Here is a 12,877-nt window from a genome sequence, read left to right as displayed (position 1 = left end):
ACAACAAGCGGGAGGTGTAAATAAAACGGCTGACAGTTAGTTTGCAATGTATTCTGTTTAATATTTATTTCGCAAAAGTGGGGAAGATACCAGGGACTATCAACAATAGACTTGTCAGGGTCATCTGAATGAAAGATAGTGCTTTGTTATTGTCGTTAAGTAATTAAATAGCTTTAGCACGATAGCATCATGGCCAATCCCGCGAGCGCAAACATGAATGCCGTCCGGGAGACTATGGATGGTAAGATTGAGAAAATGTTTTGTTTTTTTATATTATTTGTTTATTATTATTTGTTGTTGTGAATCATATCGGTTAATCATCGAATGAACCTCTGGACGACTAATATGGCTTCTTCTTTAATTTTCAGTTCTCCTGGAGATATCAAGGCTTCTGAATACAGGATTGGACATGGAGTCCTTGTCGATATGTGTCCGTCTCTGTGAGCAAGGGATCAATCCTGAAGCCCTGTCATCAGTCATCAAAGAACTCAGAAGAGCCTCGGACTCGTTAAAGGTGCTCACACTAATGCAGCAGTAGTTTTGTGGTGACAGTCTTATTTCTGTTTCTCTCCACTCTGTTTTTACCCACTCTCCCTTTTGAAGATGCAAAATCATGAGTATTTTGATATTCTTGCATCAGTAATCTGGGAAATTAGGTGAAGTCTGCCAGACTCAACATATTGACCTAAAGCAATTAAAGGGGGATAACCTAAACCATACATAGCTTCAGATTATGTTATTTTAATATATAATAATTTAAATATATATATATAAAAGTTATTTAATAATTGTATAAGTCATTCTGCAGCCCTCTCAGAGGTAGGCCCAGGTTCCTTGGTTGAGAACCACGGCCCTATGGTGTGACATGCTATTCTATTTTTTTCATGCAGATAATAATAATTGAGAAGCTACAGGGGTATATTTGCACTTAAAAATTGCACTACCTACTAAGAAAAATAATTGAATAGGACTTATTAAAATGCACACTTTACCTTAAATTTGTCTTATTATTAACTGTCCTTTTTGTTTGATTTTTTTTCAGGCTTCTGAAAACAGCACTAGTCAAGGATGAGTCTAGAAATTCATCTCTGACAAAGCAGTTTAAGAAAAAACTGCATGCTACACTGTATATAAGCATATATCTATGATTAATGTGTGAAAGCAGTTGTTTTTGCCTTGTTTGGCCTACTTTCATATGCCTCAGTATGTACAGTTGGACTGTTCAAGCATTTGCCTTTTCCTTATCTTTTTGTCCATTTAACGCTGTGTATACAAATAACTATAATGCATTTTTTGTTGTGTTTTGCTGCAGATTAAGTTAGTAACATTGTGTTTTTTGTTGTTTTACCCTAACTGTATGAAACATGCTCTTTTTATTGATATGGTCTCTGACTGATCCCTCAAGGGCATTTTATCTGTTCTGTACTACAGCCATGTTCATTTGTGTCTTTCAACCACACGATGGCGACATCAGTGCATTTATAGGTAAATCATCGACTACTTGTGCTTTGTATTGTAACGTAGCATTGTAATATCAATCTTTTAAGATTTCTTTCTTTATTTTAAACATTTATACAAAACATCATTCTTCTTTCGTTCTTATTCTCTTCAAAACAATAGCAGTTTAATTGGATCATCAAGCCTGTTTTCCATGTCACAGGTGCTTTTTTTGCCCAGATCTGACACCAGTTTTGGCCGGGAATGTTTAAGGTCACGTTTGGTAGAAGCGGCGTGGCTCTTAGATCAGCCCAAAAGGCATGAGCTTCATTAACACCCAGCCGTGCTGAGAGGGAGAGGTGGCTGTGTCCTTGGTTCCTGCAGATAGGAGGCATAATGTTTCACTCCTGCAGTGAGAATTCATTTATGTGTCTGTAATCACCTCCACCTTATGTTTGCTCTTATTGCTAAACATTTACTCTAGTCCAGTCGCTTTTCAAGGAGAAATTCTCAGGAGAATGTGGTCTGGGTTAATATCATTTTCATGATTCCTATTCCTAACTTTTAGTTGAATGGGAAAAGGCTGCAGTTCAACCCTGTTATGTTAGAATCTATTACTTAAGGCTTGTTTTAAGAGTGTTTTGATGGTAGTCCCTCAAACATTTGTTGACATTGTGGATGAAATGCCACCTTTTTTGTTAGTTGTTGCATGGGTCAAGGATGCACCATCTTCAGGCCTCCGTTGAATCACCTTTAACAAAGACACAAACAGCATGTGGAGAATGATTGCGACCGCTTGTTGGAATGACAGGTGTTATCAACTAAAGCGGACCAGGCGTGTCTCTTCATGAGGCCGGCTAATGATGCGCAACAATGGGGTAGTTTATTCCTCACTGTGAATTAGTATCATAAAGGTTGCCACTGTGACAGTGATATCGCTCATCAGCACCATCGAATCATTTTTGTCAGCTTTGTTTGAGTGACCATCGCTCTCCGATCTTCATCTGACTTCAATAGTTCTTTTAGAGTGGATGAAGTTGATGGTCAATATTTAAAAAAAGACGAGCACCATCAAAGTAGTAGTGAGTTTAGAAAGTGAGCTTATACACTGACTTTGGCTTATTGAACTTCTTTTAAAAAGGATGAAACCAAATAACACAATTAGGTATTCCGAGGTTGATGTGTAATTATCATATTCCCATCCTCTAATTCATGCATTAATTGCTTTAATTAGCAAAGCAATTAAAAAAACAATGCTAAGCTCTGTAATAGCATCCACCTTCAGTAACTGTTTATGTAAATTCCCTTGTGTTTGGTGTAGGTTAATGAAATATTTGTTATTAAATGGGAATTCTGTGTGTTCAAGTATGTAATTATCAATAGTTTAGCTGTAAATTTAATAATTGTGTTTTAACCTTCTAAATGATGCATGCAATGCAACAGGGTTCTTTGTTCACAGGTATGTGATAAACAACTGGTATTAATCTAAAGCTGATGGAAATGAGAATACCCTTGTGCAAGGTTAATTGAAAGTTTAAAATGTATAATTGTGGGTTAGAATCCATTATTTTTTTCAACATAATGCCTTTAAAAATAACAGGGCCTTTGACCTTTTTTGGAATATGCGCTCAGCCATTTTACTTGCTAAATAACTATTTAAGTATAGCCATTGACCCTGCTTGGGCTACAAACTCCCTTAGTTTCTTTTTCATACTTTTATAGTGATCACAATATGCCTACTTTAGGCAAGTGTCTACAATAGCCCATACATGAACACTACTGTCAAAAGTTTGGGTTTGGTAAGATTTTTTAATGTTAAGACATCTGTTATCCAAATCAAGGCTGCATTTATTGGATCAAAAATACAGTAAAACTTTTAATATTGTGAAATATTGTTACAATTTTCTATATTAATAAAATGTTTACAAAATCCTGTGATGGCGCTGAATTTTCAGCAACTATTACCCAAATCTTCAGTCACATGATTCAGAAATCATTGTAATATGCTGATTTGGTGCTCAAATAACATTTCTTATTATTATCACAGAGGAAAACGATTGTGCTGTTTAATATTTGAAACCATGATGCTGTTTTCAGCATTTTTTGATGAATAGAAGATTCAAAAGAACATAAACAGATATATATTTATATGTATATTATGTTTATGTATATGTATATTAATGTATATATATATATATATATATAATGTAAAGTTGTGCCTTTGTGTCACTTTTTGATCAATAAAATTTATCTGTGATGAATAAAACTATTCATTTAAAAAAAAAAAGTTTGTGGAAGATGTCTTTTATACTTGCCCCCTGTGTATTGTGACAACATGCCTATATCAGGGCCGGATTCACATGCAGCATGGCCAAGGCCAGGACTTTTTCCCCTTTAAGACAAACATGCATTCACAAACATCTTTCTATTCCATCCATGGTCTTATTTCAGAAATCTTTTTACAAAAGCTTTCACTGGTACATAGGTAAAAGGTACTAATGTACACTTTTGGTACCAATATAAGTACCTTTAAGGTAAGCTACTAATATGCACTATTTGGGTACAAAGGTGTATCTTTTGAAAGGGTACTGCCCCAGTGACAGCTTTTTTATGAGATTGTTGGATTTTGAGGATGACATTTTACATATTGCAGCACACTTTGTGTGTACTTTGTTCCCATATCTAAGTGTCCTACACAGGCCTGCATCTGCAGTAGCTAATGGTGGAAATGTTAAGTAGGTAGGTTAGGCAATTTGTTTTATAAACACTTTTTGTTATAGCCTGTTTTAAACTGTCTTCACATACTGATAGCAATCAATATGAGAAGTTTTCTAAATATTAAGTGTAAACAGCTCAATAACCTTTTTATTTCAAGGCTTAGTTTATGTCTCGTAGACCTGTCCGTTGCATTACGATTGAAGTAGTATCAATAATGTCAAAAAAGTGACGTGCAGTCAAATGTCCGGGTGTATGCTGTTTAAACAAGTGTTCTCACCGATACGCTTGTTGTGTTTAAGCAGAGTTTTGACAAGTTGTATAGACTTGATTTTGTTTCTTATTCAAAAGTGTATTCAAAAACAGCACCCCCAACCTAAAACATCTTCCTGCACCCCTGAGCATAAATATATATTCTGTGGAAGTCTCAGGACCAAAAAAATGTTTGTCCAATCATTGCATTTGGTCAATGAAACGATGGCCTGTCAATTGGTATTTCCATACCTGCATGCACCCTGCTCGGGCAGATATCACTTCATTAGCGTGACAATCATGCGGTGATTTGTCTCACAAAACACATCACAACTGCTGTGTTTGAAATTGTCCTCTACACCCTCATTCACTATTCCCTACATTACTCCATAATTTAGTCCACTGAAGGAGTGAATGAAAACGAGTGAGTGAATTCGGACACTGAGTGCGCCGTAAGAGCTGCAGCTTTTGCATGGTTTGTGCTGTTTAATAATCATTTGAAACATAGCAAACTGGCAGTTCCAGTAGTAATGAAAATATTTATCTTGAACTCTGTCATGGAAACTAGCATACATAAACTGTAATTAAACAATCTAATGATCAATTAAAAAGGAATTTATTCCTGTATGATATAGAGTGGTGCAGGTATGATAACACTTTGTAGGCCAAAACGCAGAAGCGAGTTAGCATTTTAGCACTTCCTGTTCCATCCCATTATGAGGGAAAGGAAGAAATCCTGGAGCAGTCCAGGTGAATGTGTCTGAATAAACTCACATCAATAGGGTTTTGGTTAAATGGCTGAAATAAGGTCTGTGGTGAACAATCTCAAGACACTCACATTTTATTCTACGACATAAAATACATCAATATTACCCCACTCGTAATTTTTTTAAGCTGTTACATGTCTTGAAAAATGCGGTTGCTAACAAGTAGCTAAATGAGACTACAGAGGCTGTCGAGGAAAGTAAACGTCATCACGCCGAACAGGTAAGCTCAGTCCGCTTTTACAGCATCGTTATGGTTATAATTGTGCTCTTACAAACTATTCTAACTCATACGTTCTGGGAAAATGTTTTTAGATAAAAACTGAAAAAGTTGTCGGAAGCTTGGTGGTGACGTTGAAGTCGAGCGACCGTGGTGTAGTTTGTTTATAGCCTACCTTTAGCTTTTTTCTTCATAAAAGTTGTGTTCATCTGTGATAATTATCTTGATGGACAAAACGTGCAAGTATCATAAACTTTTGTTGAACACAGAGCTGTTTTTTAGGGATGATACAAAAGCCTGTGGGAAAATCCTATTGGGTTTTTGTTGGGGGAACTAGCGTGATGCTAACTGCTGGTGGCATACAAAGTGACGTTATACATGCACCACTCTATTACGCTGTAGCAAAGTCCTTTTAGGCAAGTCGTGCCACTCGGCCGCCATCTTGGCAACGCCTCCGGGCAGCTATTTCGGACTAACAAGACCAGGCTCCTATATAAATGAATGGGCAGAGAGTCAGAACTGCACTTTCACTGGTCATCGGGACATAAAACCTGCATAGAAACAGCAGTAAAATATGATAAAAATCGCTGAAAAAGTTTGATGACTTTGCCCCAAAAAAGGTTTAAAACACCTTTATCCCCACAGGTTATACTTTTACTACACATGCGCAAGGGTTCACGACACCAACTTCATTTACGTCTCTATCCAGAATGCCAGTGTTGTGCCAAGCACTTAAACAAAATGCTCAATGTCATTTGTTTTATCAGTGTACCGAAGAGAGAGAGAGTGCGCACGCGCGACCGGGGCTCTCTCTCTCTGCTTGTTCTTTCAGTTAAATATGTGCCTTGTCACAAGCGCAGCAGTTCATCTCCATTATTCACTGATCAAATAAGACATATTTTGTGTCTTTTACTTAGAATGTAAGGTAACATATTTGTGGTCGATATAAAATGCTTTAACTACCTTGGTAGTCCGGTGCCTTCGCGTTGTTATCACCCTCTTCCATGTGGATTCCATCTGATCTTGTACACACCACAACTCGCTGTCGCCAAATCGTCTCCGCTGTCGCAAAACCTCAGCTGTGCTCATGCGTCAGTGGAACCAGACGATAGGCTTAAATGTTTCCCGGCTTGACTGTTAAAAGCAGATGATTGGCTTTCCAGCGGGAGGGGCAGGACATGTGCATAAAACCGCCATCTTTGCCGTTACAGGTTTTCCTTATATAGTTGTATTGAGGATTGAGGAACTGGCATGTATCTTATATAAATTGTCTCTGGCTGTAGCCACATTGGACCAGCGGTTTGGAAAAAGGATGGAGAGATGATTCAGCTGTGGGCGCCATCTTCTGGTCAAACGCGGTAATTTCATTCGACGCGCGACTCTCACAGTGCATTATGTGTATTCTCTAGCCGTTGGGCGTACACCAGTTGTACACTCGTTATTGCGGTGCATTGTGGGATTGAATGAGTGCACTCAGTAACGTCCATGGTTTCGGACACCACTACAAATGGCTTTCCCCTCAAATAGTGCCCTATTTAAGGGTACAGGGGGCGATTTCGGACACAGCCAGCGTCTTAATTGGCTTCGATTAATCTTTGCGCAGCTGCCACACCTGTCAAAAGATCCTCTAAGAGTAAAGTAGGCCTACTTTTTTTTCCCGCTTAATAACATCCTCTACCCTCTCATGTGGAATGTCAAAAAAAAGCTCTACGCCCAACAGACTTGAACTCTTCCGGATGTCAAGCCTGTTAGTAACTTCATCAGAAGTGCATCAATTCCCATTAGCTGCAAATGAACGTGCGCAAGGCGTGTCACCTCATTGCCCGTTTGATCAGCGGCACCGTTTAAATGCCACTTCGACTCACATTAACCTCCGCACCGGACATTTACCGTGCGTCCGAGCCGAGCTTCCCACTAGACAAACAAAAGGGGTTGATAATACTAATGCTTGTGTTGTGACAGCGCTATTTATAATGATTAATGATCCCGTGTTTTAGTTGATTACTGCACCGCCGAGTCTCCATACTTGTTTCAATTAGTGTTGTGAAGGTCGCTAAACTAATCCCTCACCCCCGTGAGCATAATCTTTTCTCATTAATAATCATACAATGCTTTCTGCCCTCGTGCTCATTTGAATCACCAACACTGCTAAAGGAAAAGACATCCTCAAGTACTACTGCTTTAGACAGGAAATATGAGGATGATGTTGATGATGTTGATGATGTTTGGTGTGCTCTTCCCAATGCTGTGACTCATTGACCTGCTCCCTCAAGGGATTTCTCAATTGAGCTTTAGCATTTAATACATCTTTATTTGTCTAATTAGAGTGGATGGAATGATATTTAGGCCTCACGCATTTGATCTGCTACCAAAATCTTTCTCTGCAGGCTTGAGTAAGTCATACAGCCTATTATTGTCGACAGGACCAGAAGCAACCTGTCTTTTTCCATCAAGCCCAGTTCGTTGCACTGCACACAGAGATTGAGATGTCATTACATGACTATATTTAAATGGTTTAAGTAACAGCATCCATAACCAACAACAGTACATTGCCTTGAGCCAGGTGAAATGATGTGGACTAAGCTTTTCTTCATTGTTGAGCAGACAGTTCTGCAGACATTTCTAAAGGCGATTCACTTGAAGTAAAAATAGAATGAAAGACAAAAGACCTTTGGACAGGACATTATATAATATTTCTATATACTTTGAAGACAGGGACTAGTTGACACACAGAGCTGATACAACGGCTATATCTCACTAAATAAGGTTTTAAGCCAATGTTCAGTTACACACTGTAAAAAATCCAACTTCTATTTTGCCACACTCTATTTTAAAAGTTGTTTAATGTAATGTAGAAAAAAGTTGAGATTAAGGTTAAGAACGTATTAAAGTAAATATTTTAGGTAATTTAGTATGAGCAATCTTATAATTTTCAATAGTGCAAACTTATGATGTCAAGTTTGATGGTGAGAGTTGAACTGACAGGCTACTGACAGGAACTGAATGCTCAGTTTAAGGCAGAACAAATCCACCTTGCTTATCTGCCATGATCACATGTCTTGATTTGAGAATTATCCATCCATCTTCTTCCGCTTATCTGGGGATGGGTTGTGGGGGCAGCAGTCTAAGCAGAGACGCCCAGACTTCCCTCTCCCTAGACATTTCCTCCAGCTCTTCCGGGGGAATACCGAGGCGTTCCCAGGCCAGCCGGGAGACATAATCCCTCCAGCGTGTCCTATAGGTCTTCCCCGGGGTTTCCTCCCGGTGGGATGCGCCCGGAACACCTCCCTGGGAAGGCGTCCAGGATGCCCGAGCCACCTCAGCTGGTTCCTCTCGATGTGAAGGAGCAGCAGCTCTACTCTGAGCTCCTCCAGAGTGACCGAGCTCCTCACCCTATCTCTAAGGGAGCGCCCAGCCACCCTGTGGAGAAAGCTCATTTCGGCCGCCTGTATCCGGGATCTTGTCCTTTCGGTCATGACCCACAGCTCATGACTATAGGTGAGAGTAGGAACGTAGATCGACCGGTAAATTGAGAGCTTCGCCTTACAGTTCAGCTCCTTCTTCACCACGACAGACTGGTACATCGACCGCATTACTGCAGAAGCTGCATCGATCCGTCTGTCAATCTCCCGTTCCATCCTTCCCTCACTTGTGAACAAGACCCCGAGATACTTGAACTCTTCCACTTGAGGCAGGAACTCTCCACCAACCTGAAGCGGGCAAGCCACCTTTTTCCGACTGAGAACCATGGCCTCGGACTTGGAGGTGCTGATTCTCATCCCAGCCACTTCACACTTGGCTGCAAACTGTCCCAGTGCACGCTGGAGGTCTTGGTTTGATAAGGTCCCCAAACCGGACACTCTCCGGCCCCTGGCTGCGCCTAGAAATTCTGTCCATAAAAATTATGAACAGAATCGGTGACAAAGGGCAGCCCTACCGTAGTCCAACATGCACCGGGAACAAGTCTGACTTACTGCCGGCAATGCGAACCAAGCTCCTGCTCCGGTCGTGCAGGGACCGAACAGCCCTTGGCAGAGGGCCCCGGACCCCATACTCCCAGAGCACCCTCCACAGGACGCCACAAGGGACACAGTCGAATGTCTTCTCCAAATCCACAAAGCACATGTGGATTGGTTGGGCAAACTCCCATGAACCCTCCAGCACCCTGGAGAGGGTATAGAGCTGGTCCAGTGTAACACGGCTGGGACGAAAACCACACTGTTCCTCCTGAATCCGAGGTTCCACTATCGGCCGAATTCTCCTCTCCAGTACCCACGCATAGACTTTCCCAGGGAGGCTGAGGAGTGTGATCCTCCTGTAGTTGGAGCCCTCGGCCTCTGCTTCCTCAATGAAAGACGTGTCGGTGGGATTGAGGAGATCCTCGAAGTATTCCTTCCACCGTCCGACGATATCCCCAGTTGCGGTCAACAGCTGCCCACCTCCACTGTAAACAGTGTTGGTAGGGCACTGCTTCCCTCTCCTGAGGCGCCGGACGGTTTGCTAGAATCTCTTTGAAGCCAACCGACAGTCCTTCTCCATGGCCTCACCGAACTCCTCCCAGGCCCGATTTTTTTCCTCCACAACTACCCGGGCTGCAGTCCGCTTGGCCTGCCGGTACCCGTCAGCTGCCTCAGGAGTCCCACAAGCCAGCCAGGCCTGATAGGACTCCTTATTCAGCTTGACGGCATCCCTTACTTCCGGTGTCCACCACCGGGTTCGGGGATTTCCGCCTCGACAGGCACCGGACAGGCACCTACCAGGGGCATATAGCCCCGGACAACATAGCTCCTATGATCATTCAGGTACCCTAATCCCTCCACCACGATAAGGTGACAGTTCAAGGAGGAGAATGAATCATTTCAAATGAATGAATTTCATTTTATTTTTGAGAATTAATAATTTCAAATTTAATATGGAATGTATTTATGATGTAAAATTGTTACACTGTATTTACCTTAAAGTGGACAGCTTGAGTTAGCTTTTATAAAGCTACATGGCTAAGTTATAAAGGCTATAAGCCTCCTCATCCCTAAGGTGCACCAGCAACAATCATACACCAGAGCTTCTCAAGAACGGAGGCCTTAACAGGATAGCTCCAGAAAGAGCAATTCAGAGAAAGCTAAAATAAAATAAGCTCAGCCTTCTGGCTCGCGAAGCGACAATACAATGACTCTCATAAGGAGAGATGGAACACTCCACACTTAAGTTCAGTATTCAGGAAGTCTCCCAGAGAGCCTAACAACCCGGTATACTACCCTACTGCCTAGCCGAGCTCTAGGAACTGAGGCCTCAGTAAGACGACTTTCTAAATATAGAGGAGACCTAACTACGTTCCACGTTAAGGACAGCCTGCATGGAGGCTCACAAAGAGCCTACAACTTTCAGTCACTATCCCAGTGGATCTTTCTTAATGTTAATTTCAACATTTACTAATACTTTATTAAAACATTAGTTAATGCACTGTGAACTAACATGAATAAACAACGAACAGCTTTATTTTTTATTAACTAACATTAACAAAGATTAACAAATACAGTAACAAATGTATTGCTCATGGTTAGTTAATGTTAGTTAATACATTAACTAATGTTAACTAATGAACCTTATTGTAAAGTGTTACCAAAGTTTCTTATGGGTCAAAAAAAATGTCTAATGGCACAGCAGACATGTCTTTACAGTTATCTGCATCTCCTGCGCTGCATCAAGCCACTCCCATGATAGCTGTCACCATTCAAATTAATGCAAAGCATAGACTAACTGTACATAATGTGCGTAAGACTCCAATAAAATTATTAAGCAATTATTCCCTTATGAATAAATCTCTCAGCGAGAAAAACTGTGTCTATATTATGATAGACAAAATAACATTAATATTAGTTTCAAAATAGTTTTTAAATTATTATTATTATTTTAAATTATTATTGTTCCTGGTTCAATAAGGTACACTTTTAAGAAAGTAGCAGTGGCTGGGACAGACTTTAAGTATCACCTCCACTTAAAAAAGCTGCAATCTAATCCTGTTTACACGAAAAAGGCCTGTTCCCGAGCAGGTTTGAGCTTATGGACCTGTTGCTATGACAGCAACTCCATGATGATCTTCGAAGTACCTAACAATCCTGGATCATGTCAAATTGTCAACAGTAAAATCCAGATAACTGAGTAATCCTTGTGCAAAGAACGGACCCCAGAATGAAAACGAAACCAAAACAGAACAAAACAGAATGAGACTGTTATATGAACAATGGTTTGATTTTCTTTCAAATTACCTTGTGCCTTTTTGCTGTTTCATTAATGTTGTGTATGAAAACATGTATTAGAGATCAATGCTGTTAATGTCTCTTAATTGTATTTCAACAACAGAAGCTTGTCTAGGATCACCACAAAAGAGAAACTTCTTCCCAAGGCCTAACTCAGCTCCACTAGCCCGAACTAGCAGCGAGTGTCTTACCCACAGCTTGCTCACTGCTGTAGTTGAGTGAAGGTTATTTGCCAGCTGAATGACCCCTCTTGTTTAGGTTTGATGGATGTTGTAGAAAGTGAACCCAGCAGGGGGTCTAAGAGGCAGAATGTGTGTTGGAGAGAGAGTGAGTGTAAGGAAAAGGATGCTCTATGATCTGTGAAGAACCAGAGCGAGAGAGAAAGAGAGTGTGCACCTGAGTGTTAGCATCAATGCTTATGAGGCTTATCCATCAAACTCAACTCACAGCTAAGCACGAATGAATAACCCTCGCCCTCTCTCCGCCTCAGGAGGAAAGGATAAAAAATCACACTGCCTTTGAGGTCACAGAAGTTGTTGGTGGAAAAGTTCAGTTACATGCATTTTAAAGGAAGCGTTCTTTCTCAAAACAGGTTAAAGACCTCTGGAATGGACGGCAAAGAGAAGATAAACCTCATAAAATAGAAGAATGAAAAATCACAGGACAAATCTGAGTTCTAAAGTTCAGCATTCCGAACTCAAAATATATTTTTCTCTAATAACAGCGAAGGCTGAAGCTAATAAAATGCTGATGGCACGTGTACCCATTTGGTCACTGTCATTTTGTCAAGTAAGACATGTTCCTGGATCAACAGAAACATGCTGGGTTGTTTCAACCCATGTTTGGGTCAGATATGGACAAACCCAACCATTGGGTTTGGTTGATTTGGATTGGGTTTGTCCATTTTTGACCCAAACATGAGTTGAAACAAATCAGCATTTTTTAGAGTGAACAACATTTCTGTCCGAAAATTTTGACCTAACCCCTATCCATAAGTTATCCCTGTGTCAGAGGGAAAAGGGTGAATAACACTGATATAGAAGCACCTAACCCTGGTTTCTAAGCCTAACTTGACATAAACTGTAAATATCCCTCAAATCTGATTGGTTGATTAGAAAGTTGTTCCAGGATTAACAAAGATGTTGATCCAGGAACATGTTGTACTTGGTGAAATCAGGTTCACCGTACACATTTAGTGTCCAATTGCTTTGAGGCAACATTTTGTAAAAGGC

General features: G+C 40.5%; 1 protein-coding gene across 1 annotated transcript; it reads left to right on the top strand.

Annotated features, from left to right (window-relative positions):
• The first annotated feature begins 3 nt into the window (after positions 1-3).
• mzt1 (mitotic spindle organizing protein 1) lies at positions 4-2,810 on the top strand. The gene is made up of 3 exons (XM_082163592.1): positions 4-241; positions 369-514; positions 1,043-2,810. Exons 1-3 carry the CDS (start codon positions 190-192, stop codon positions 1,070-1,072), a joined length of 228 nt encoding a protein of 75 aa, XP_082019718.1. The 5' UTR covers positions 4-189; the 3' UTR covers positions 1,073-2,810.
• Positions 2,811-12,877: the final 10,067 nt, after the last annotated feature.

Source organism: Leuciscus leuciscus, assembly GCF_965113295.1.
Source record: "Leuciscus leuciscus genome assembly, chromosome: 3".
Classification (NCBI taxonomy): domain Eukaryota; kingdom Metazoa; phylum Chordata; class Actinopteri; order Cypriniformes; family Leuciscidae; genus Leuciscus; species Leuciscus leuciscus.
This window is presented reverse-complemented; position numbering and strand designations above follow the sequence as displayed.

Coding starts and splice junctions, on each gene's coding strand:
- mzt1 (XM_082163592.1), top strand. CDS start 190: ATGGCCAATCCCGCGAGCGCAAACATGAATGCCGTCCGGGAGACTATG. Junction 242..368: donor CGTCCGGGAGACTATGGATG/GTAAGATTGAGA, acceptor TTTAATTTTCAG/TTCTCCTGGAGATATCAAGG. Junction 515..1,042: donor GAGCCTCGGACTCGTTAAAG/GTGCTCACACTA, acceptor ATTTTTTTTCAG/GCTTCTGAAAACAGCACTAG.